Source organism: Tachyglossus aculeatus, chromosome 27 (genome assembly GCF_015852505.1).
Source record: "Tachyglossus aculeatus isolate mTacAcu1 chromosome 27, mTacAcu1.pri, whole genome shotgun sequence".
In the NCBI taxonomy this organism is placed as follows: domain Eukaryota; kingdom Metazoa; phylum Chordata; class Mammalia; order Monotremata; family Tachyglossidae; genus Tachyglossus; species Tachyglossus aculeatus.
The window spans coordinates 4,973,168-4,994,085 of record NC_052092.1 but is presented as its reverse complement, the minus strand read 5'-3'; the positions used below and the strand labels follow the sequence as shown (position 1 = coordinate 4,994,085).

At 54.1% G+C, this 20,918-nt stretch overlaps 1 protein-coding gene across 1 annotated transcript; it reads right to left on the bottom strand.

Moving 5' to 3' along the window:
• Positions 1-5,428: 5,428 nt before the first annotated feature.
• On the bottom strand, positions 5,429-18,794 carry PEX5 (peroxisomal biogenesis factor 5). The gene is made up of 15 exons (XM_038767956.1): positions 18,624-18,794; positions 15,701-15,736; positions 14,152-14,284; positions 13,925-14,056; positions 13,420-13,540; positions 13,036-13,126; positions 12,306-12,416; positions 12,008-12,100; positions 11,783-11,902; positions 11,308-11,451; positions 11,112-11,182; positions 10,772-10,984; positions 10,479-10,644; positions 7,546-7,703; positions 5,429-6,142 (listed from the first exon to the last, which is right to left on the bottom strand). The coding sequence occupies exons 1-15, from the start codon at positions 18,741-18,743 to the stop codon at positions 5,941-5,943; spliced, it is 1,911 nt and encodes a 636-aa protein (XP_038623884.1). The 5' UTR covers positions 18,744-18,794; the 3' UTR covers positions 5,429-5,940.
• Positions 18,795-20,918: the final 2,124 nt, after the last annotated feature.

The window sequence follows — 20,918 nt, the reverse complement described above, 5'->3', positions numbered from 1 at the left end:
AGGCCCAGGGAAGTGAAGTGACTTGCCGAAAGTCACCCAGCTGACAAGTGGCAGAGCCGGGATTCGAACCCACGACCTCTGACTCCAAAGCCCGGGCTCTTTCCACTGAGCCGCGCTGCTTCTCCGTTATTATTAACGGAGAATAATAAATACGGTTATTATTCTTATTACTAAGCGCCGGGGCGGACGCAAGCCAATGGGGTTGGCCCCAGTCCCTGCACCCCTTTCCCCGAGGAGGAAACTGAGGCCCGGAGGAGTGAAAAGACCTGCCCAAGGTCACCCTGCGGTGGCGGGATTAGAACCCAGGTCCTTCCGGCTCCCAGGGCGGGGAAGAGGGGGTCGCAGCCCTGCCATCCCCCTGTTTGGACTCCCCTGGCCGGGATCGGGCTACTTACTGGACGGGAGACGCCCGGGGGAACCCGGGCCCGATGCAGAGTTTCAAATCTCCCGCCACGCCCCCCGGCCCCGCTCCCATTGGCTGGCGGGGACCCGGCGCATGCGCCGGACGCCCATCCCCGAGCGCCCATTGGCCGCCACAGACGTCCGTTGGAAGCCCCGCGTCCGCCTGGACCAATCCGCGTTGAGAGGGGCGCTCTTCGTCCCGCCCCCCCGAGGTCCCAGCGCCGGCTCCCCCTGTCGGCCGTGGCGGGCGCTGCCGCTGCTTGATCCATCCGTCCATCCTTCCATCCATCCATTCATTCATTCATTCATTCATTCATTCATTCATTCATCCATTCATTCATTCAATCGTATTTATTGAGCGCTTACTGTGTGCAGAGCACTGGACTAAGCGCTTAGGGAAGTACAAATCGGCAACACACGGAGAAGGGCCCTACCCAACAGCGGGTTCATATTGATGGTATTTATTCATTCATTCAATCGTCTTTATTGAGCGCTTACTGTGTGCAGAGCACTGGACTAAGCGCTTAGGGAAGTACAAATCGGCAACACATGGAGAAGGTTCCTACCCAACAACGGGCTCATAGTGATGGGCTCACAGTGACGATTGATTGATTGATGGTATTTATTCATTCATTCAATCGTATTTATTGAGCGCTTACTGTGTGCAGAGCACTGGACTAAGCGCTTGGGAAGTATAAGGCGGCAACACATGGAGAAGGTCCCTACCCAACAACGGGCTCATGGTGATGGGCTCACAGTGACGATTGATTGATTGATGGTATTTATTCATTCATTCAATCGTATTTATTGAGCGCTTACTGTGTGCAGAGCACTGGACTAAGTGCTTGGGAAGTATAAGGCGGCAACACATGGAGAAGGTTCCTACCCAACAACGGGCTCATAGTGATGGGCTCACAGTGACGATTGATTGATTGATGGTATTTATTCATTCATTCAATCGTATTTATTGAGCGCTTACTGTGTGCAGAGCACTGGACTAAGCGCTTGGGAAGTATAAGGCGGCAACACATGGAGAAGGTCCCTACCCAACAACGGGCTCATAGTGATGGGCTCACAGTGACGATTGATTGATTGATGGTATTTATTCATTCATTCAATCGTATTTATTGAAAGCTTACTGTGTGCAGAGCACTGGACTAAGCGCTTGGGAAGTACAAGTCGGCAACACATGGAGAAGGTTCCTACCCAACAACGGGCTCATAGTGATGGGCTCACAGTGACGATTGATTGATTGATGGTATTTATTCATTCATTCAATCGTATTTATTGAGCGCTTACTGTGTGCAGAGCACTGGACTAAGCGCTTGGGAAGTACAAGGCGGCAACACATGGAGACGGTCCCTACCCAACATGGGGCTCACAGTGATAGCACTTATTCATTCATTTATTCATTCAATCGTATGTATTGAGCGCTTACTGTGTGCAGAGCACTGTACTAAGCGCTTGGGAACTACAAGGCGGCAACACATGGAGACAGTCCCTACCCAACAATGGGCTCACAGTGATGGTATTTATTCATTCATTCATTCAATTGTATTTATTGAGCTCTTACTGTGTGCAGAGCACTGTACTAAGCGCTTGGGAAGTACAAGGCGGCAACACATGGAGAAGGTCCCTACCCAACATGGGGCTCACAGTGATAGTATTTATTCATTCATTTATTCATTCATTCAATTGTATTTATTGAGCGCTTACTGTGTGCAGAGCACTGGACTAAGCGCTTGGGAAGTACAAGTCGGCAACATATGGAGACAGTCCCTACCCAACAACGGGCTCACAGTGACGGTATTTATGCATTCATTCATTCAATCGTATTTATTGAGCGCTTACGGTGTGCAGAGCACTGGACTAAGCGCTTGGGAAGTACAAGTCGGCAACACACGGAGAAGGTCCCTACCCAACATGGGGCTCACAGTGATAGTATTTATTCATTCATTTATTCATTCAATCGTATGTATTGAGCGCTTACTGTGTGCAGAGCACTGTACTAAGCGCTTGGGAAGTACAAGTCAGCAACACATGGCGAAGATCCCTGCCCAACAACGGGCTCACAGTGATGGTATTTATTTATTCATTCATTCATTCAATCGTCTTTATTGAGCGCTTACTGTGTGCAGAGCACTGTACTAAGCGTTTGAGAAGTACAAGTCGGCAACACATGGAGAAGATCCCTGCCCAACAACGGGCTCACAGGGATGGTATTTATTTATTCATTCATTCATTCAATCGTCTTTATTGAGTGCTTACTGTGTGCAGAGCACTGTACTAAGCGCTTGGGAAGTACAAGGCGGCAACACCTGGAGAAAGTCCCTACCCAACAACGGGCTCACAGTGATGGTATTCATTCATTCATTCATTCAGTCGTATTGATTGAGCGCTTACTGTGTGCAGAGCACTGGACTAAGCGTTTGGGAAGTACAAGGCGGCAACACATGGAGAAGGTCCCTACCCAACAACGGGCTCACAGTGACGGTGAGCCCACTGTTGGGTAGGACTGTCTCTATATGTTGCCAATTTGTACTTCCCAAGCACTTAGTACAGTGCTCTGCACACAGTAAGCGCTCAATAAATACGATTGATGATGATGATGATGATGGTATTCATTCATTCATTTATTCAATCGTATGTATCATTAGCCTCAGGCCTACAGAACCAGAGGGGAGAGAGGGAAGCAGTTTCATTGGGGCCAAGGGGCAGGGGCTCAGAAAACAATTGTTCTGGCGACCTGAAAAAATGACATTTGAAATTTCAGGGCCCAGCGAGCCCAGATGTTTTGGACCCAACCCCTCTAACTCTGCCCAGTGACCCAGCGGGGACCATCCCACACCCCTGACTCTCCCCTCTCCATCCCTGATTCTCCCCCAGTGACCCGGCATAGATGCTCATCCACAGACGTGTCCAAACCCCTGTAGACCAGCCGGTGTATCTGGTGGCCCAGCTCCCCGGTGGGTACCGGGAATGCATCTGTTTATTGCTATATTGTCCTCTCCCAAGCGCCTAGTACAGTGATCTGCCCCCAGTAAGTGCTCAATATATATTATCGCGTGAAAGAATGAAAGGATTCCCTGGACTCACCTCGCCAGGCCGGGGGAAGACAGGTTGACGGCATCAGAATTTGAACCCACGCTTCCTCTCGAAGGCACTGTAGCCGGCTGAGGTGGCGGTGCTGAGGATCAGAAGAAAGAACGGCAATGAGAATGACGCAGAGACTCCTGAGAAACTCGGACACCCCATCCTTTCACGTCAAGGTGGGCAAGATAAAGTCTCGCGCCGGGGTTTTATTTTACAACCTTTGGCCTTGCCATTGGGTTCCTCTGGCAGCAGTCAGATCAGCCCGGTGTGCTGTTATGCGGAAAGGAGACAGAGAACTCCAACAGGATCCTGAGACAGAGAGGCAGAGGGAAAAACTGCACCAGTCCCAGCAAACCAAGACAACACTACACTACACGACAAACGGCAACTTTGGCACATTTACGGGATTATAAGTTCCTCACTGGTCTTTGCGGTTGGAGGGACACAGACACACAAAATAGCATCATTAGTGGGGCCATCACCAATTATGGAAGTGTTCGTCGTCTCCAATCTGCAATCTGTTCTTTCTATTCTTAATCAACGCACTTTGCTTTCATTTTTTTTTAAAGCCTGTGAGTTCTGGGTGAGTCTTGGCCTAGACCTAATCAAGTCCTTGGAGCCGGTATAACAATCCCAAACTGGTTGGGATGGATCCTCCCTGCCTAACTCAGACTGCCCCTCCTGAGCGTCGAGGGGAAGGCCGAGAATTCCAAGTCTCCCAGAGCTCCAGGCAGGGAAAGGGCAGAAGAGGTGAAGGCAGTGTTGCCTAATGGAAGGTGCACAGCGCTGCCCCAGTTCCGTCTCTGATCAAGTCACTCAGCTTCTCTGCCACTTGCCTGCTGTGTGGCCCGGGGAAAGTCAGTTTGTCTCTCTGGGCCTAGTTTCTCGACTGTAAAATGGAGGTTTCAGCAGCCCCGACTCAGTCCCTACCACACAGGGGCTCCTACTCCCCGTCGGACCTGATTACCGTCTATCTGCCCTGGTACCTCGCCTGTCGTCATTTTCATCATCAGTTTCCCCACTCTGTGAAAAGAGGATTAAACGATGTTCTCTCCCTCCCCTCTAAACTGGGATGGTTCTCCCCACAACAGAAGCCAGGCCGCTATTTCCCGCCCACAAGAAGTTTACAGTCCAACTCACTGGGAGCCCAGAAGGTACACTCGGCGCTAGACGCTGCCCTGCACGCTGGGGAGAGTTTGGCAGGAGGCACAGATCCCCCCCGCCTGGATCTCTGCATCCTGCTAGCCTGTCCCTCCTTCCCTCATCATCATCAATCGTATTTATTGAGCGCTTACTGTGTGCAGGGCACTGTACTAAGCGCTTGGGAAGTACAAATTGGCAACATAGAGAGACAGTCCCTACCCAACAGTGGGCTCACAGTCTAAAAGGGGGAGACAGAGAACAAAACCAAACATACTAACAAAATAAAATAAATAGGATAGATATGTACAAATAAAATGGAGTAATAAATATGTACAAACATATATACACATATACATGTATATATATAGACACACATGGACTATACATGCATATATACATATATGTATATATGTATGTATATATGTATACATGTATATATACATACATTATATATACATGTGTGTGTGTGTGTGTGTATATACACAACACACACACATATATATATATATATATATATATATATATATATATATATATATATATATATATATACAGGGAATATGCATATATTCCCTCCTCCCCAGACACCAGGCACGGCAGCCATCAACACCAAGCGCTCCCTTTATTCCTGTCATCTATTTTACAATTTCATTCTCCATTGAAAAGTCACCTTTTGACCAGAATCATATACACATATTTATAGAAGGAAAAATCAAACCGCAAGTCGGGGGGTGGGGGGTGGGGGTTTCAAGAAGAGACAGATTTTTTTTCCCAAGACGGTGGCGAGCGGGGAAGAGAGGGAATGGGGTGGGTGGGTGGGAGGGGAGGTGGGGAAGGGTCCGGCTTGGCCCGCGGGGACCGGGTCCGGCTGCCCCACGGCCCCTGCCCGCCTGACCAAGGGGATGAGTCCAGCAGCAACCCTCCAATAACAGGGTTCAAAGTCCCGAGAGAGGGTGGGGGGCAGAGGGCAAGGCCACCCGCCAGCCATTGTCCACTGGCAACCCTCCCACAGTCCGACACACTTCCAACACGCTTCCAATCATCCCAGCCCGGCCCCCGACTGACAGCTGGAGGGAGGGATGGGGTGGCCCCCGGCCCCCAACTCCGCTCTGGGGGAGGCACCTGACAAAGCCGGCAGTGGGCGGGAGGTGGGCCCGCTTTGGGGGGCACCCGCAGAAAAGGCAGCGTGTCCTCCGGGGCGGGGGACCCGGGGTCGGCCCGCCCCCTCGGGAGGCCCGGCTGGGGGGCGGGGGGTCACGGCGGGGGTCCCGGCGGGCACTCGCAGGGCAGCCCGTCCCCCGGTCACTGCGGCAGGCCGAAGGTGCGCAGCAGGGTGGGCAGGTCCCGGGCGTCGGCCGCCCCATAGGCATCGCTCTGGCCCAGCATGGACAGCGCCATGCGCAGCGTGCTCCAGATGTTGTCCGACATGGCCCCCCCGGCCCCCCGCGGCCCCCGGCTCTTCCGCTGCATGTTCAGGGCCTCCAGGAAGTGCTCCACCGCCTCCCTGCCGCGAAGGGACACAGACGGGTCACAGGCTGTCCTCCCCGCCCCTCGAAAGCCTCACTGAAGCAGCGTGGCTCAGCGGAAAGGGCCCGGGCTTTGGAGTCGGAGGCCGTGGGGTCAAATCCCGGCTCGGCTGGGTGACTCTGGGCAAGTCGCTTAGTAATAATAATAATGATGATGGCATTTATTAAGCGCTTACTATGTGCAAAGCACTGCTCTAAGCGCTGGGGAGGCTACAAGGAGATCAGGTTGTTCCGGGCTCACAGTCTTCATCCCCATTTGACAGATGAGGTAACTGAGGCCCAGAGAATAATAATAATAATAATGGCATTTATTAAGCGCTTACTATGTGCAAAGCACTGCTCTAAGCGCTGGGGAGGTTACAAGGAGATCGGGTTGTCCCGGGGTGGGGGGGCTCACAGTCTTCATCCCCATTTGACAGATGAGGTCACTGAGGCCCAGAGAAGTGAAGTGACTCGCCCAAAGTCACACAGCTGACAAGCGGCAAAGTCGGGATTAGAACCCATGACCTCTGGCTCCTAAGCCCGGGCTCTTTCCACTGCTTCCACTTAGCTTCTCTGTACCTCAGTGACCTCATCTGTAAAATAGGGATTAAGACTGTGAGCCCCCCGTGGGACAACCTGATCACCTTGTAACCTCCCTGGCACTTAGAATAGTGCTTTGCACATAGTAAGCGCTTAATAAATGCCATCATTATTATTATTACTGAAGGCCCATCTCCTCCAAGAGGCCTTCCCTGACTCAGCCTTCCTTTCCTCTTCTCCCGCTCCCTTCTGCGTCGCCCCGACTTGCTCCTTTTATTCCTCTCCCCCGCCTCCCAGCCCCGCGCCGCTTACGTCCCCCTCTCTCATTTATTTCTATTAACGTCTGTCTCCCCCTCTAATGATAATAACGATGGCATTTGTTGAGCGCTTACTCTGGGCGAAGCACTGTTCTAAGCACTGGGGGGGGGGGAATACGCGCTTAGAACAGTGCTTTGCACATAGTAAGCGCTTAACAAATGCCAACATTATTATTATTACGAGGGGACCAGGTTGTCCCACGTGGGGCTCACAGTCTCCATCCCCATTTGACAGATGAGGGAACTGAGGCGCAGAGGAGGGACTTGCCCAAAGTCACGCAGTTGGCAAGCGGCGGCGGCGGGATTGGAACCCACGACCGCCGGCGCCCAAGCCCGGGCTCTTTCCACTGAGCCACGCTGCTTTTGAGCCTGCTTCCTCTAGACTGGAAGCTCATCATGGGCAGGGAATGGGTCTCACTGGTGTTTGGACTCCCCCAAGCGCTTAGTACAGCGCTCTTAAGGCGGTAAGCGCTCAATAGATATGATTGAATGAATAAACAGGAACGAAAAGGGGCGGAGGTCGGCGGGGGAGGCCTCCTCACCGGTGAGCACCCAGGTTGATGCAGCTGATGCCCAGGTTGTAGCGGGAGCGAATGTAGCCGGGCTGCAGCTCCAGGGCCCGGCGGTAAGCGGCCACCGCCTCCTCGCTCTGGTTGCCGTTGGCCAGCGTGGCTCCCAACTTGTTCCACAGCAAGTAGTCCTGTGGGAGGAAGGGAATCGATCAATCGATCAATCAATCGTATTTATTGAGCGCTTACTATGTGCAGAGCACTGGACTAAGCGCTTGGGAAGTACAAATTGGCAGTGAGGTCCCATCTCCTCCCTCGTCGTGGCCGGGGAACGGGATAATAATAATGATGGCATTTGTTAATAATAATAATAATAATGCTGGCATTTATTAAGCGCTTACTATGTGCAAAGTAACACATAGTCCCTCGCCCCCCTCTCCATCCCCTCATCTTACCTCCCTCCCTTCCCCACAGCACCTGTATATATGTGTATATGTTTGTACATATTTTTTTACTCTATTTAATTTATTTGTACATATCTATTTTATTTTGTTAGTATGTTTGGTTTTGTTTGGTTTTGTACATATTTATTACTCTATTTATTTATTTATTTATTTATTTTACTTGTACATTTCTATCCTACTTATTTTATTTTGTTGGTATGTTTGGTTCTGTTCTCTGTCTCCCCCTTTTAGACTGTGAGCCCACTGTTGGGTAGGGACTGTCTCTATGTGATGCCAATTTGTACTTCCCAAGCGCTTAGTACAGTGCTCTGCACATAGTAAGCGCTCAATAAATACGATTGATTGATTGATTGATTGATTGATTTTGTTCTCTGTCTCCCCCTTTTAGACTGTGAGCCCACTGTTGGGTAGGGACTGTCTCTATATGTTGCCAATTTGTACTTCCCAAGCGCTTAGTACAGTGCTCTGCACATAGTAAGCGCTCAATAAATACGATTGATGATGATGATGATGATGCAAAGCACTGTTCTAAGCGCTGGGGAGGTTACCAGGTGATCAGGTTGTCCCACGGGGGGCTCACAGTCTTTATGCCCATTTATAAGGTAACCGAGGCACAGGGAAGTGAAGTGACTTGCCCAAAGTCACACAGCTAGTTGGCGGAGCCGGAGCTTGAACCCATGACCGCTGACTCCAAAGCCCATGCTCTTTCCACTGAGCCACGAAGCGCTTACTATGTGCAAAGCACTGCACTGTGGGGGGGGGGGGGGGATACAAGGTGATCAGGTTGTCCCATGTGGGGCTCACAGTCTTCGTCCCCATTTGATGGATGAGGTCACTGAGGCACGGAGAAGTGACTTGCCCAAAGTCACACAGCTGACAAGTGGCGGAGCCGGGATGCCAAGCCCGGGCTCTTTCCACTGAGCCACGCTGGAATGATTCCCAATAACCGTTATAATAATAATGATGGCATTTGTTGAGCGCTTACTATGTGCAGAGCACTGTTCTAAGCGCTGGGGGGGATACAAGGTGATCAAGTTGACCCACACGGGGCTCACAGTCTTAATCCCCATTTTACAGATGAGATAACTGAGGCTCAGAGAAATGAAGTGACTTGCCCAAGGTCACACAGCAGACGTGTGGCGGAGTCGGGATTCGAACCCATGACCTCTGACTCCAAAGCCCGGGCTCTTTCCACTGAGCCACGCTGCTTGGTATCTGTCCAGCGCTCACTAGGTGCCCAGCGCCGTCCTGAGCGCCTGGGAGGATACGCGCATATCGGATTGGACCCAGTCCCCCGTGGGGCTCCGAGTCTTCATCCCCATTTTACAGATGAGGGAACCGAGGCACGGAGACGTGAAGCGGCTTGCCCAAGATCACACGGCGGACAAGTGGCGGAGCTGGGATGAGAACCCGTGCCCTTCTGACTCTCAGGCCCGTATACTCTAACCACTACACCGTCCTGGAGTTTATTGTTCTGTGGTTACTCTTAGTCCAGTGCTCTGCACACAGTAAGTGCTCAATAAATACGATCGACTGACTGACTTCTGATCGCCTTGTGCCTTTCCCAGCGTGGCTCAGTGGAAGGAGCCCGGGCTTTGGAGTCAGAGGTCATGGGTTCAAATCCCGGCTCCGCCACTTGTCAGCTGTGTGACTTTGGGCAAGTCACTTCACTTCTCTGGGCCTCAGTTCCCTCATCTGTAAAATGGGGATGAAGACTGTGAGCCCCCCGTGGACAACCTGATCACCTTGTATCTACCCCAGCGCTTAGAACAGTGCTTTGCACATAGTAAGCGCTTAACAAATACCATCATTATTATTATTATTATTATTATTTCCCCCCAACCTTGCTACTGCTCCTCAGCTCTTCCCAGGTTCCCCCGACCTTGCTTCATTCAGTCATTCAGTCAATCGTATTTATTGAGTGCTTACTATGTGGACAGCACTGTACTAAGCGCTTGGGAAGTACAACTCCCCCCGCCACGGCCTGGGGTCCGGCTCAGCTGCCTCTCACGGACCAGTCCCCCGGCCCGTCGCGGTTGGAGGGAGGTGGTGATGGCGGCAGCGGCCCCCTCTCATCATCATCACCTCCTCCAGGAGGCCTTCCCAGACTGAGCCCCTTCCTTCCTCTCCCCCTCGCCCCCCTCTCCATCCCCCCCATCTTACCTCCTTCCCTTCCCCACAGCACCTGTATATATGTATATATGTTTGTACATATTTTTTACTCTATTTTATTTGTACATATCTATTCTATTTATTTTATTTTGTTAGTATGTTTGGTTTTGTTCTCTGTCTCCCCCTTTTAGACTGTGAGCCCACTGTTGGGTAGGGACTGTCTCTATATGATGATGATGATCCTCATCAATCGTATTTATTGAGCGCTTACTGTGTGCAGAGCACTGTACTAAGCGCTTGGGAAGGACGAGTTGGCAACAGAGAGAGACGGTCCCTACCCACCAGTGGGCTCACAGTCTGCCCCCGCCCCGGCCGGACCCCGGGGCTCACAGTGGGGCGCACGCTCAGGGCGGCGTTGAAGCAGTCCACGGCCTTGTCGTACTCGCCGCTCAGGTTGAACAGGACGCCCAGGCCGCACTGCACGTCGGGGTCGATGGTGGCGGGGTCCAGCCGGACGGCCTCCAGGAACAGCTCCTTCACCTCCACGAACAGGGAGCTGGGGGCCGGGCAGGGGCAGACCCACGCTCTCTGGGCGACCGGGCCGACGGCCCGCACCGCCCGCCCCTCCGGCTGCCCCGGCCTCCCCCGCTCCCCGGCCCGGCCCCCGCTCCCCGCCGGCTCACTCGGACAGCAGGGACCCCAGGATGCGCCGGGTGGGGCCCAGCCCCGGCCCGGCGGCCCCGTCCTCCCGGGGCCCCACGAGGCCGGAGTAGGCCGGAGAGTGGCGCAGCCAATCGCGCAGGGTCTCGCAGGCCTGGCGCTGCAGGGACTCATTGGTGAAGCTCACGGCCAGCGCCATGAGGGCCGTCAGGTTGTCCGGTTTCAGCTCCAGGCATCTGCGGCGGGGGCGGAGGAGGGTCAGTGGGGGACCGGGCGACGCTCCATCCCCGCGGGCCCGGCCCCTCCCCGCCGCGGCGGGTGGGGGACGGGCCTTCGGGCAGCCCCCGGCAGGCCGGCGCTTACCTCCTGAGGGCACTGATGGCCGGCAGCTCCTGCTCGTTCTCCGCCTGGGTGGTGCCCAGGTACTGCCAGGCCTGAAAGGAGGCGGAGGCCGGCATCAGACGAGGCCCGAGGGCGGCCGATCGTGGCCCGCCTGGCCGCCATCCGGACTGGGGCAGGAGCCCAGACCCTGGGGCCCGCCGGGTGGGCAGCCGCTCACCTCCATGTGTTCGGGGTCCTGCTGGACCGCCGCCTCGAAGAGAAGCACGGCGTTGGGCAGGTCGCCCTCCTGAAGCCGGCGTAGCCCTTCGGCGAAGGGTTGGGGGTGATTTCTCAGGGGGTTCTCTTCCTCGAACTGGTACCCCTGCAGGGGTGGGGCAACCTTTGTCGGGCCAGGGACGCCTGCCCTTTCCCCACTGTAGCCGGCAAGTCACATGTAGCCGACCCCCCCCCGAAGCGAAGAGATCCCTAACTCGGCCCCGGGGCTTGCACCCTAAGGGTCACCCCGGTCACCCCAGGGGGTCTGGGCCCCGCTCCTCCTCCTGCCGCTCACCCAGCCTGCCCGGCGGGGTGACCGACAGGAGCCCCACTCCACTGTGAGTCACCCGGGGAAAACCGGAGGGCGGCGGGACCGGGCCACGGCTACCTGGGTCTGGGTGTGGGGAGGGAGAGAGGGATGCCCAGGAGGGCCCCACCTTATCGTAGGAAGAAGAGGTGAGGTCCTCGTAGTCCGAGAGCCAAGGGTGAGCTTCGGCATCCCGCTTGGCCATCTCTTCCCACTCGGCCTGCAGCTTGTCCCAGAAATCGACGTCAGACTGGGACGGACGGACAGGCGGCTGAAGGGGCAGACGGGCGGGCACGGGCACCCCGTCCCGACCCCTCCGCCCCGGCTCCCCTCCGCCCCGCCTCTCCGCTCTCACCTCCACGGCCGTCTTGGCCCTCTCGAACTCCGACTCGAGGCTGGGGGTAGTCGCCGAGCGCGTGAACTGGTCCACCCAGGCGTCCGACGTGCCCTGCGGGAGACGGAGGGGCGGGAGGGGAGACCGGAGCTACCTCAGGACCCGTCTTTCCCCCAACGCAGCCCCCCGCAGTGCCCCTGGGGCAGGGAGCCGAGCCCTTCCGGCATCACGGCCTGGCTCGGCCCGCCCCGCCAGACACCGATGAAACCCAGTGAGCCTGGGAGGGAAGGTGGGGAGAGAGGGGAGCGGGGAGTCCTACCTGCTGCTGAATAAACTCTGCCGCCCACCGCTCTGCCTGGTCCTGGCCCGACCCCGCACTGGCCTCCAGCTCCACCTGGCCCTCGCCAATCTGCCGCACGAACCGCAGGAACTGGGGCACAGAGACGGGTCGCCTTGGCGAGGGTCCCGGAGCCCCTGCTCCGACCCCAGCCCTGGCGGGGCCTGCAGGGCCGGGACCGCCCCCCGCTCTGGTCTACGCTCTCCCTCTGCCACCCACGCTCAGGGAGTCTGGAGGCCACTGCTACCCTCTCCCTCTGCCACCTGCTGCACGTTGGCAATACTTGTCTCCCCAGTAGACTGCAAGCTCTTTGAGGGTAGGGACTATTTCTTCTATTCCTGCTACATGGGCCCCAAATGCCTGGTATCGTGTCCTCCCCTTGGAGTGCGCCCAGCATCCAGTGGGCACCCAGCACAGCGAGCGACTGGCCGATGCCCCTGATAACTAGGTTACCAGAAACACATCAGTCGGTTTTATTTATTGAGCACTTACTGGTGCACAGCGCTGTACTGAGGACTTGGGAGAGTTGGGTAGACACGCTCCCTGCCCACACCGGGTTTATAGTCTGAAGCGCCTACAGTGTCCTGAGCTCTGGGGAAGCTGGTTCTGACTTTGGTCTTTGGCCTTCAGGGTTCAGAGTATAAGCGGGGCGAGGGGAGGAGGCGGGAAGGAGCAGGCAATGGGGGCGGGCGGTGGGCAGGAGGTGGCTCACCTCTGAGTTGGCCAGTTTGGGGTCATCCACCTTGGCCACAAAGTCGCTGGCCGTTCGCTGGAGATCCTCCTCGGGACGATATTCCTCGTACCTGGGTCAAGCAGAGAGGTAGCGGTGTTGGCTGCTAGGCCGGCCCCACTCCGGGCTGGATCCCCTTCTCCAAGGAGGAAGCCCAAACCCCCTGCACCTTCCAGGGGCGGCGGGGAGCGGGACAAGAGGAAAGATTCAGGGGGCCCCCAGTGCCCTCCAAAGACAGGGGAAGACCACCACTGCAAGAGGGAAGGGGGTGCAAGTGGGATGGCCAAAGGGGAAAGACGGAAGCGGGGAGGACTGAGTCTGGGCAGCTCCCCACGGGAGGGTGGGCGCTCGGGGGGTGAGACTCACCAGCGGTCAGCAGCAGCGGGTGCGGTGGCGGTGCCCCCCTCGGCGTCCCCTAGCCACAGCTTCTCCTCTGACTGCTCCAGATACTCCTCCGCCCAGCGGGACGGGGACCCGGACAGGGGGTCTTCTGCACGGCGTGGGATTTGGGGACAGGGGACAGGGAGCAAGTCGGCCTTTCTCTCCCTCTCTCTCCCCTGCCCCGTGTCCAGCCCCCAGGATGAAACTCAGTTTCCCGGGAGGGAGCGGTGGAGGGTGGGGGGTATCCTGGGGGCGATCCAGGGCACGGCTTGATCCCTTGGTTTTGTTCTCTCCCTCTTCTGACGGGATCGTTTCCTTGGAAACCGTCCCCCCGGCCACCTCGCCCCCAAACCCAACGCGCTGCTCACGGGTGCCCGGGTGTCACGACTACGGCCCTTCGGGGCCCCCCGGCTCCGGCCGTCGGTGGCCCGGTCACCCCCTCCGCCACCGCCCGCCCTTGAAACCGCCGGGGCCGGGGCCAAAGCCTCACCAGTGACTTCGGAGATGAATTCCTTGGACCAGTCGGCCTCGTTGTAGTCCTGGGCCACGTCCACGGCGTCCCCGGCGGCCAGGAATTCCTGGGCCCAGTGTTCCGAGAGGGCCAGGTCGGCCACGCCGGGGGCTGAGAAGGGGAGGGGATGGACGCTCGACCCCTCACCCCGGCGAGACCCCCAAGATGCTCCCATCCCTCCGAGGGGCAGCCCCGCCGCGCCCTACCTCTCTGAGGCGCCTGGCGGAAGCTGGACTGTTCGATCTCCTGCATCTCCGCCAGCAAATCGTCCATCTTGAAGGTCTGCGGGGCCTGGGCCGGGAGCGGGACATCCTGATCCTGCAGAAACTCTGCCACCAGCTGCCGGGGACGAGGGGCCCGGGTATCACCGGCGGGCAGCGAGGAGGGACGCCGCGGGGGGGCCCGGCACAGAGGCAGGGGGATGCCGTGGTGACCCCCCCAGATGACCCCACCATGGGGCTTTCCCCACCAGCACGGGCCCATCCCAGGCATACGAGGCAGGGGACGGGCGGAAGGAAGGAAATCCTTCTTTGGCCACCGAAGGTGGGAGCAGGAGGAGCAGGAAATAATAATTAGGGCATTCGTTAAGCACTTACTACGTGCCAGACACTGTACTAAGCGCTGGGCACAGAACTAAGTAGTACTTAGTGGGACTTCGGGCAAGTCACTTCACTTCTCTGTGCCTCACCTGTAAAATGGGGATGAAGACTGTGAGCCCCGCGTGGGACAACCTGATCTCCTTGTAACCTCCCCAGAGCTTAGAACAGTGCTCTGCACATAGTAAGCGCTGAATAAATGCCATTATTATTATTATTATTACTTAGAGAAGCTGTGTGGCTCAGTGGAAAGCGCCCGGGCTTTGGAGTCAGAGGTCATGGGTTCAAATCCCAGCTCCGCCAACTGTCAGCTGGGTGACTTTGGACAAGTCACTTCATTCAGTCATTCATTCAGTGGTATTTATTGAGCGCTTACTGGGTGCACAGCACTGGACTAAGCGCTTGGGAAGTCCAAGCTGGCAACATATAGAGACGGTCCCTACCCAACAGTGGGCTCACAGTCTGGAAGGGGGAGACAGAGAACAAAACAAAACATATTAACAAAATAAAATAAGTAGAATAAATATGTACAAGTAAAATAAATAAATAAGTAGAGTAATAAATCCGTACAAACAGATATCCATATATACAGGTGCTGTGGGGAGGGGAAGGAGGTAAGGCGGGGGGGATGGGGAGGGGGAGGCGGGGGAGAGGAAGGAGGGGGCTCAGTCACTTCTCTGGGCCTCAGTTCCCTCATCTGTAAAATGGGGATGAAGACTGTGAGCCTCCCGTGGGACAACCAGATCACCTTGTAACCTCCCCAGCGGGAGTTGTTATTGTTACTAAGTGCTGGAAACAAGGTGGGGTCAGGAGGAGAGCCAACAGGGAAGGGAGGGGGAAGGGAGAGAAGCAGCCTGGCTCAGTGGAAAGAGCCCGGGCTTTGGAGTCAGAGGTCACGGGTTCAAATCCCGGCTCCGCCGGTTGTCAGCTGGGTGACTCTGGGCAAGTCACTTCACTTCTCTGGGCCTCAGTGACCTCAGCTGTAAAATGGGGATTAAGACTGCGGGCCCCCCGTGGGACAACCTGATCAACTTGTAACCTCCCCAGCGCTTAGAACAGTGCTTTGCACATAGTAAGCGCTTAATAAATGCCATTATTATTATTATTATTATTAATAAACAGGGTGGGATGGGGGAGTATAGGGAGTGGGGGGTCTCACCTCATTCTCAGTTGCCACTCCCAGTGGTTTGGAGACCTGAGCAAGGGAAGGAGTGAATAGTAAGAATAACAACAATAATGATATTTCTTAAGCACTTACTATGAGCCAGGCACTGTATTAAGCGTTGAGGCAATAATAATAATAATGATATTTGTTAAGCACTTACTAACTGCCAAGCACTGTTCTAAATGCTGGGGTAGATACAGTAACAGCAAAAATAATACTGGTATTTGTTAAATGCTTACTACGTGCCAAGCACTGAGGTAATAATAATAATAATACTAATAAAAATTCATTCACTCATTTAATCGTATGTATTGAGTGCTTACCATGTGCAGAGCACTGTACTAAGTGCTTGGAAAGTACATAATAATTATGGTATTTGTTAAGCACTTACTATGTGCCAAGCACTGTTCTAAGTGCTGGGGTAGATACAATAATAATAAAAATAATAATGGTATTTGTTACATGCTTACTGTGTGCCAAGCACTGGGGTAATAATAATAATTATTAGTAGTAGTATTACTATGGTATTTGTTAAGCACTTACTATGTGCCAAGCACTGTTCTAAGTGCTGGGGTAGATACAATAACAAAAATAATAATGGTATTTGTTAAATGCTTACTATGTGCCAAGCACTGGGGTAATAATAATAATAATAATAAATTTACTCATTTAATCATATTTATTGAGCACTTACCATGTGCAGAGCACTGTACTAAGCACTTAGGAAGTATATAATAATTATGGTATTTGCTAAGCACTTACTATGTGCCGAGCACTGTTCTAAGTGCTGGGGTAGATACAATAATAATAAAAATAATAATGGTATTTGTTACATGCTTACTATGTGCCAAGTGCTGGGGTAATAATAATTACTATTATTATTATTCTTTGGGCCTTCTCTCCCAGTGCTTAGAACAGCACTTGGCACATAGTAAGCGCTTGACAAATACCATCATTATTATTATTATTCTTTGGGCCTTCTCTACCGGCGCTTAGAACAGAGCTTGGCACATAGTAAGCACTTGAAAAATACCATCATCATTATTATTATTATTATTCTTTGGGCCTTCTCCCCCAGCACTTAGAACAGAGCTTGGCCCATAGTAAGGGCTTGACGAAGACCATCATGATTATTATTATTCTTTGGGCCTTCTCCCCCAGCGCTTAGAACAGAGCTTGGCACATAGTAAGCGCTTAACAAATACCATCATTATTATTATTATTCTTTGGGCCTTCTCTCCCAGCGCTTAGAACAGCGCTTGTCCCATAGTAAGCGCTTGACAGATACCAGAATTATTATTGTTATTCTTTAGGCCTTCTCCCCCAGTGCTTAGAACAGAGCCTAGTGCATAGTAAGTGCTTGACAAATACCATCATTATTATTATTATTATTCTTTGGGCCTTCTCCCCCAGCGCTTAGAACAGGGCTTGGCACATAGTAAGCGCTTAACAAAGACCAGAATGATTATTATTATTATTATCACACCTCATCTGTCAAATGGGGATGAAAACGGGGAGCCCCACGGGGGCCCATGTTATGAGCTGGTATCTCCCCCCCAGCGCTTAGGGCAGCGCTTGGCACATAGTAAGCACTTAAATACCATCACTATTATTATTATTCTTTGGGCCTTCTCTCCCAGTGCTTAGAACAGCGCTTGGTACATAGTAAGCACTTGACAAATCCCATCATTATTATTATTATTCTTTGGGCCTTCTCAACCGGTGCTTAGAACAGAGCTTGGCACATAGTAAGCACTTGAAAAATACCATCATTATTATTATTATATTTTGGGCCTTCTCTCCCAGCGCTTAGAACAGAGCTTGGCACTCAGTAAGTGCTTAACAAAGACCAGGATTATTATTATTACTCTTTGAGCTTGGCACATAGTAAGAACTTGACAAATACCATCATTATTATTATTATTCTTTGGGCCTTCTCTCCCAGCGCTTAGAACAGAGCTTGGCACTCAGTAAGTGCTTAACAAAGACCAGGATTATTATTATTATTCTTTGAGCTTGGCACATAGTAAGAGCTTGACAAATACTATCATTATTATGATTATTCTTTGGGCCTTCTCCCCCAGCGCTTGGCACACAGTAAGCGCTTAACAAAGACCAGGATTATTATTATCATTCTTTGAGCTTGGCACATAGTAAGAGCTTGACAAATACCATTACGATTATGATTATTCTTTGGGCCTTCTCCCCCAGCGCTTAGAACAGGGCTTGGCCCATAGTAAGAGCTTGACAAATACCATCATGATTATGATTATTCTTTGGGCCTTCTCCCCCAGCGCTTGGCACACAGTAAGCACTTAACAAAGACCAGGATTATTATTATCATTCTTTGAGCTTGGCACATAGTAAGAGCTTGACAAATACTATCATTATTATGATTATTCTTTGGGCCTTCTCCCCCAGCGCTTAGAACAGGGCTTGGCCCATAGTAAGAGCTTGACAAATACCATCATAATTATGATTATTCTTTGGGCCTCCGCCCCCAGCGCTTAGAACAGGGCTTGGCCCATAGTAAGAGCTTGACAAATACCATCATAATTATGATTATTCTTTGGGCCTCCGCCCCCAGCGCTTAGAACAGGGCTTGGCCCATAGTAAGAGCTTGACAAATACCATCATGATTATGATTATTCTTTGGGCCTTCTCCCCCAGCGCTTAGCACAGAGCTTGGCCCATAGTAAGCGCTTCACGAAGACCAGAATGATGATGATTATTATCACACCTCATCTGTCAAATGGGGATGAAGACGGGGTGCCCCCCGGGGGCCCATGTGCTGAGCCGGTATCTGTTCCCCCAGCGCTTAGGGCAGCGCTTGGCAGGGAGTGGGCGGTTCAGGGCAGTGCCCTGGTGCTGCCCGCTGTTGTGACAGCGCGGGGTCAGGGTGGGCGGGGGTCCTCACCGGGATGGGGGTCTCCCCGGGGCCCTTCCTCAGGGCCTGGTCGCGGGTGAAGTGGGCGGCCAGCTTCAGCAGGGGGTTGGCACCCCCGCACTCCGCCTCCACCAGCTCCCGCAGCGCCATGGCCCCCGCCGGGGTCACCGAGGGAGGGAAGGGGTCACCCCCAGGCCCCCCTCTGCCCTGCGGCCTGCTCCGGGCCCGGGATCCGGGAGGGACGGGGAAAGGGGGCAGGGCACGGGGCTGGGGGAAGGGCTAGGGGCTGGGCACGTGGGCGGGGGGCCGGACACCAAGGACGGGAGGGGATGGGACGGGACCGGGAGGAGGGAGGGGAGGGGAGGGGAGGGGCGGCGGCTTAAAGGGCCAGGCCGCCCCGGGACGGGGACAGGGGGGACACCTGCGGTGGTAAAGGGGGAGGGGGAAATCTGGGGTGTTTAAGGGGCAGGGGGAAATCTGGGGTGGAAAAGGGGCAGGGGGAAATCTGGGGTGGAAAAGGGGTAGGGGGAAATCTGGGGTGGTAAAGGGGGAGGGGGAAATCTGGGGTGGTAAAGGGGGAGGGGGAAATCTGGGGTGGTAAAGGGGGAGGGGGAAATCTGGGGTGGTAAAGGGGTAGGGGGAAATCTGGGGTGGTAAAGGGGGAGGGAGAAGGCTGGGGTGTTTAAGGGGTAGGGGAATCTAGGGTGGTAAAGGGGTAGGGGGAAAGCTGGGGTGTTTATGGGGCAGGGGGAAATCTGGGGTGCTTAAGGGGTAGGGGGAAAGCCGGGGTGTTTAAGGGATGGGGGAAAGCCGGGGTGTTTAAGGGATGGGGGAAAGCCGGGGTGGTAAAGGGGTAGGGGGAAAGCTGGGGTGTTTAAGGGATGGGGGAGAGCCGGGGTGTTTAAGGGCTAGGAGGAAAGCCGGGGTGGTAAAGGGGTAGGGAGAATTTGGGGTGTTTAAGGGGTAGGGGGAAAGCCGGGGTGGTAAAGGGGTAGGGAGAATTTGGGGTGTTTAAGGGGTAGGGGGAAAGCCGGGGTGGTAAAGGGGTAGGGAGAATTTGGGGTGTTTAAGGGGTAGGGGGAAAGCCGGGGTGGTAAAGGGGTAGGGGGAATTTGGGGTGTTGAAGGGGTGGGGGAGTTTGGGGTGTTTAAGGGATGGGGGAAAGCCAGGGTGTTTAAGGGGTAGGGGGAAAGCCGGGGTGGTAAAGGAGTAGGGGGAAATCTGGGATGGTAAAGGGTTAGGGGGAAATCTGGGGTGTTTAAGGGGTGGGGGAAATCCGGGGTAGTAAAGGGGTAGGGGGAAATCTGGGGTGTTTAAGGGGTAGGGGGAAATCTGGGGTGGTAAAGGGATAGGGGGAAATCCGGGGTGGTAAAGGGGTAGGGGGAAAGCCGGGGTGGTAAAGGGGCAGGGGGAGTCCGGGGTATGGCTGGACCCCGAGGCCTGGGAGTCAGGACCTGGGTTCTGATCCTGCCTCTACCACAAGTCTGCTGGGAGACTTGGACAAATCGCTTCACTTCGCTGGGCCTCAGTTACCTCATTTGTCCAAGGGACCTGGGTTTTAATCCTGCCTCTACCCCAAGTCTGCTGGGTGACGACTTGAGCAAATTGCTTCACTTCTCTGGGCCTCAGTTCCCTCATCTGTAAAATGGGGATTAAGACTGTGAGCTCAACGTGGGCCGGAGGCTGCGTCCAACCTGCTTAACTTGTCTCTACCCCAGCGCTTAGCACAGTGCCTGGTACATAGTAAGCGCTTAACAGGTGCCATGATTGCCATTATTATATTATTATTAAATGGATGGAGGGTAAAAAAGGCAGGCGCGGAGACAGATCAGGACTGGACGCCTGGGTTCTCAGTCCTGCTGTGCGGCCTTTGGACTGTCCACTTCAAATGTCCATCCGAATATCAAAAGGTGACACAGTTCCGTCGCAGAGACCGGAGTCATCTGCACCTGTGTGTGGCCGTGGCTCTACTGAGTGCAGAGCGCTGTGCTGAGCGTTTCCCAAATAGAGTCGGTCATCTAGCAGCCAAACTGTCTCACGTTGGCCTCTCAAGGCCACGCTGTCTCATAGGTGAATTTCAATTTCAGGGGTGTCTTCTTCGAACACGAAGAACTGTGGGGGCTAAGGGTGTAAAATTCCTTCCCGCTGAAAGTTAAGCAGGCTGAAATAATCATTATGGCATCATTGGTTAAGCGCTTACTATGGGGCAGGCACCGTTCTAAGCGCCGGAGTTAAGATTTTTTAATTCATCATCACATATCGCGGCCGCTCTAAGTGGGTACGTGGTTTGGAGGAGGGGGCAACGCCAGAACCCCGAGGGTGAAC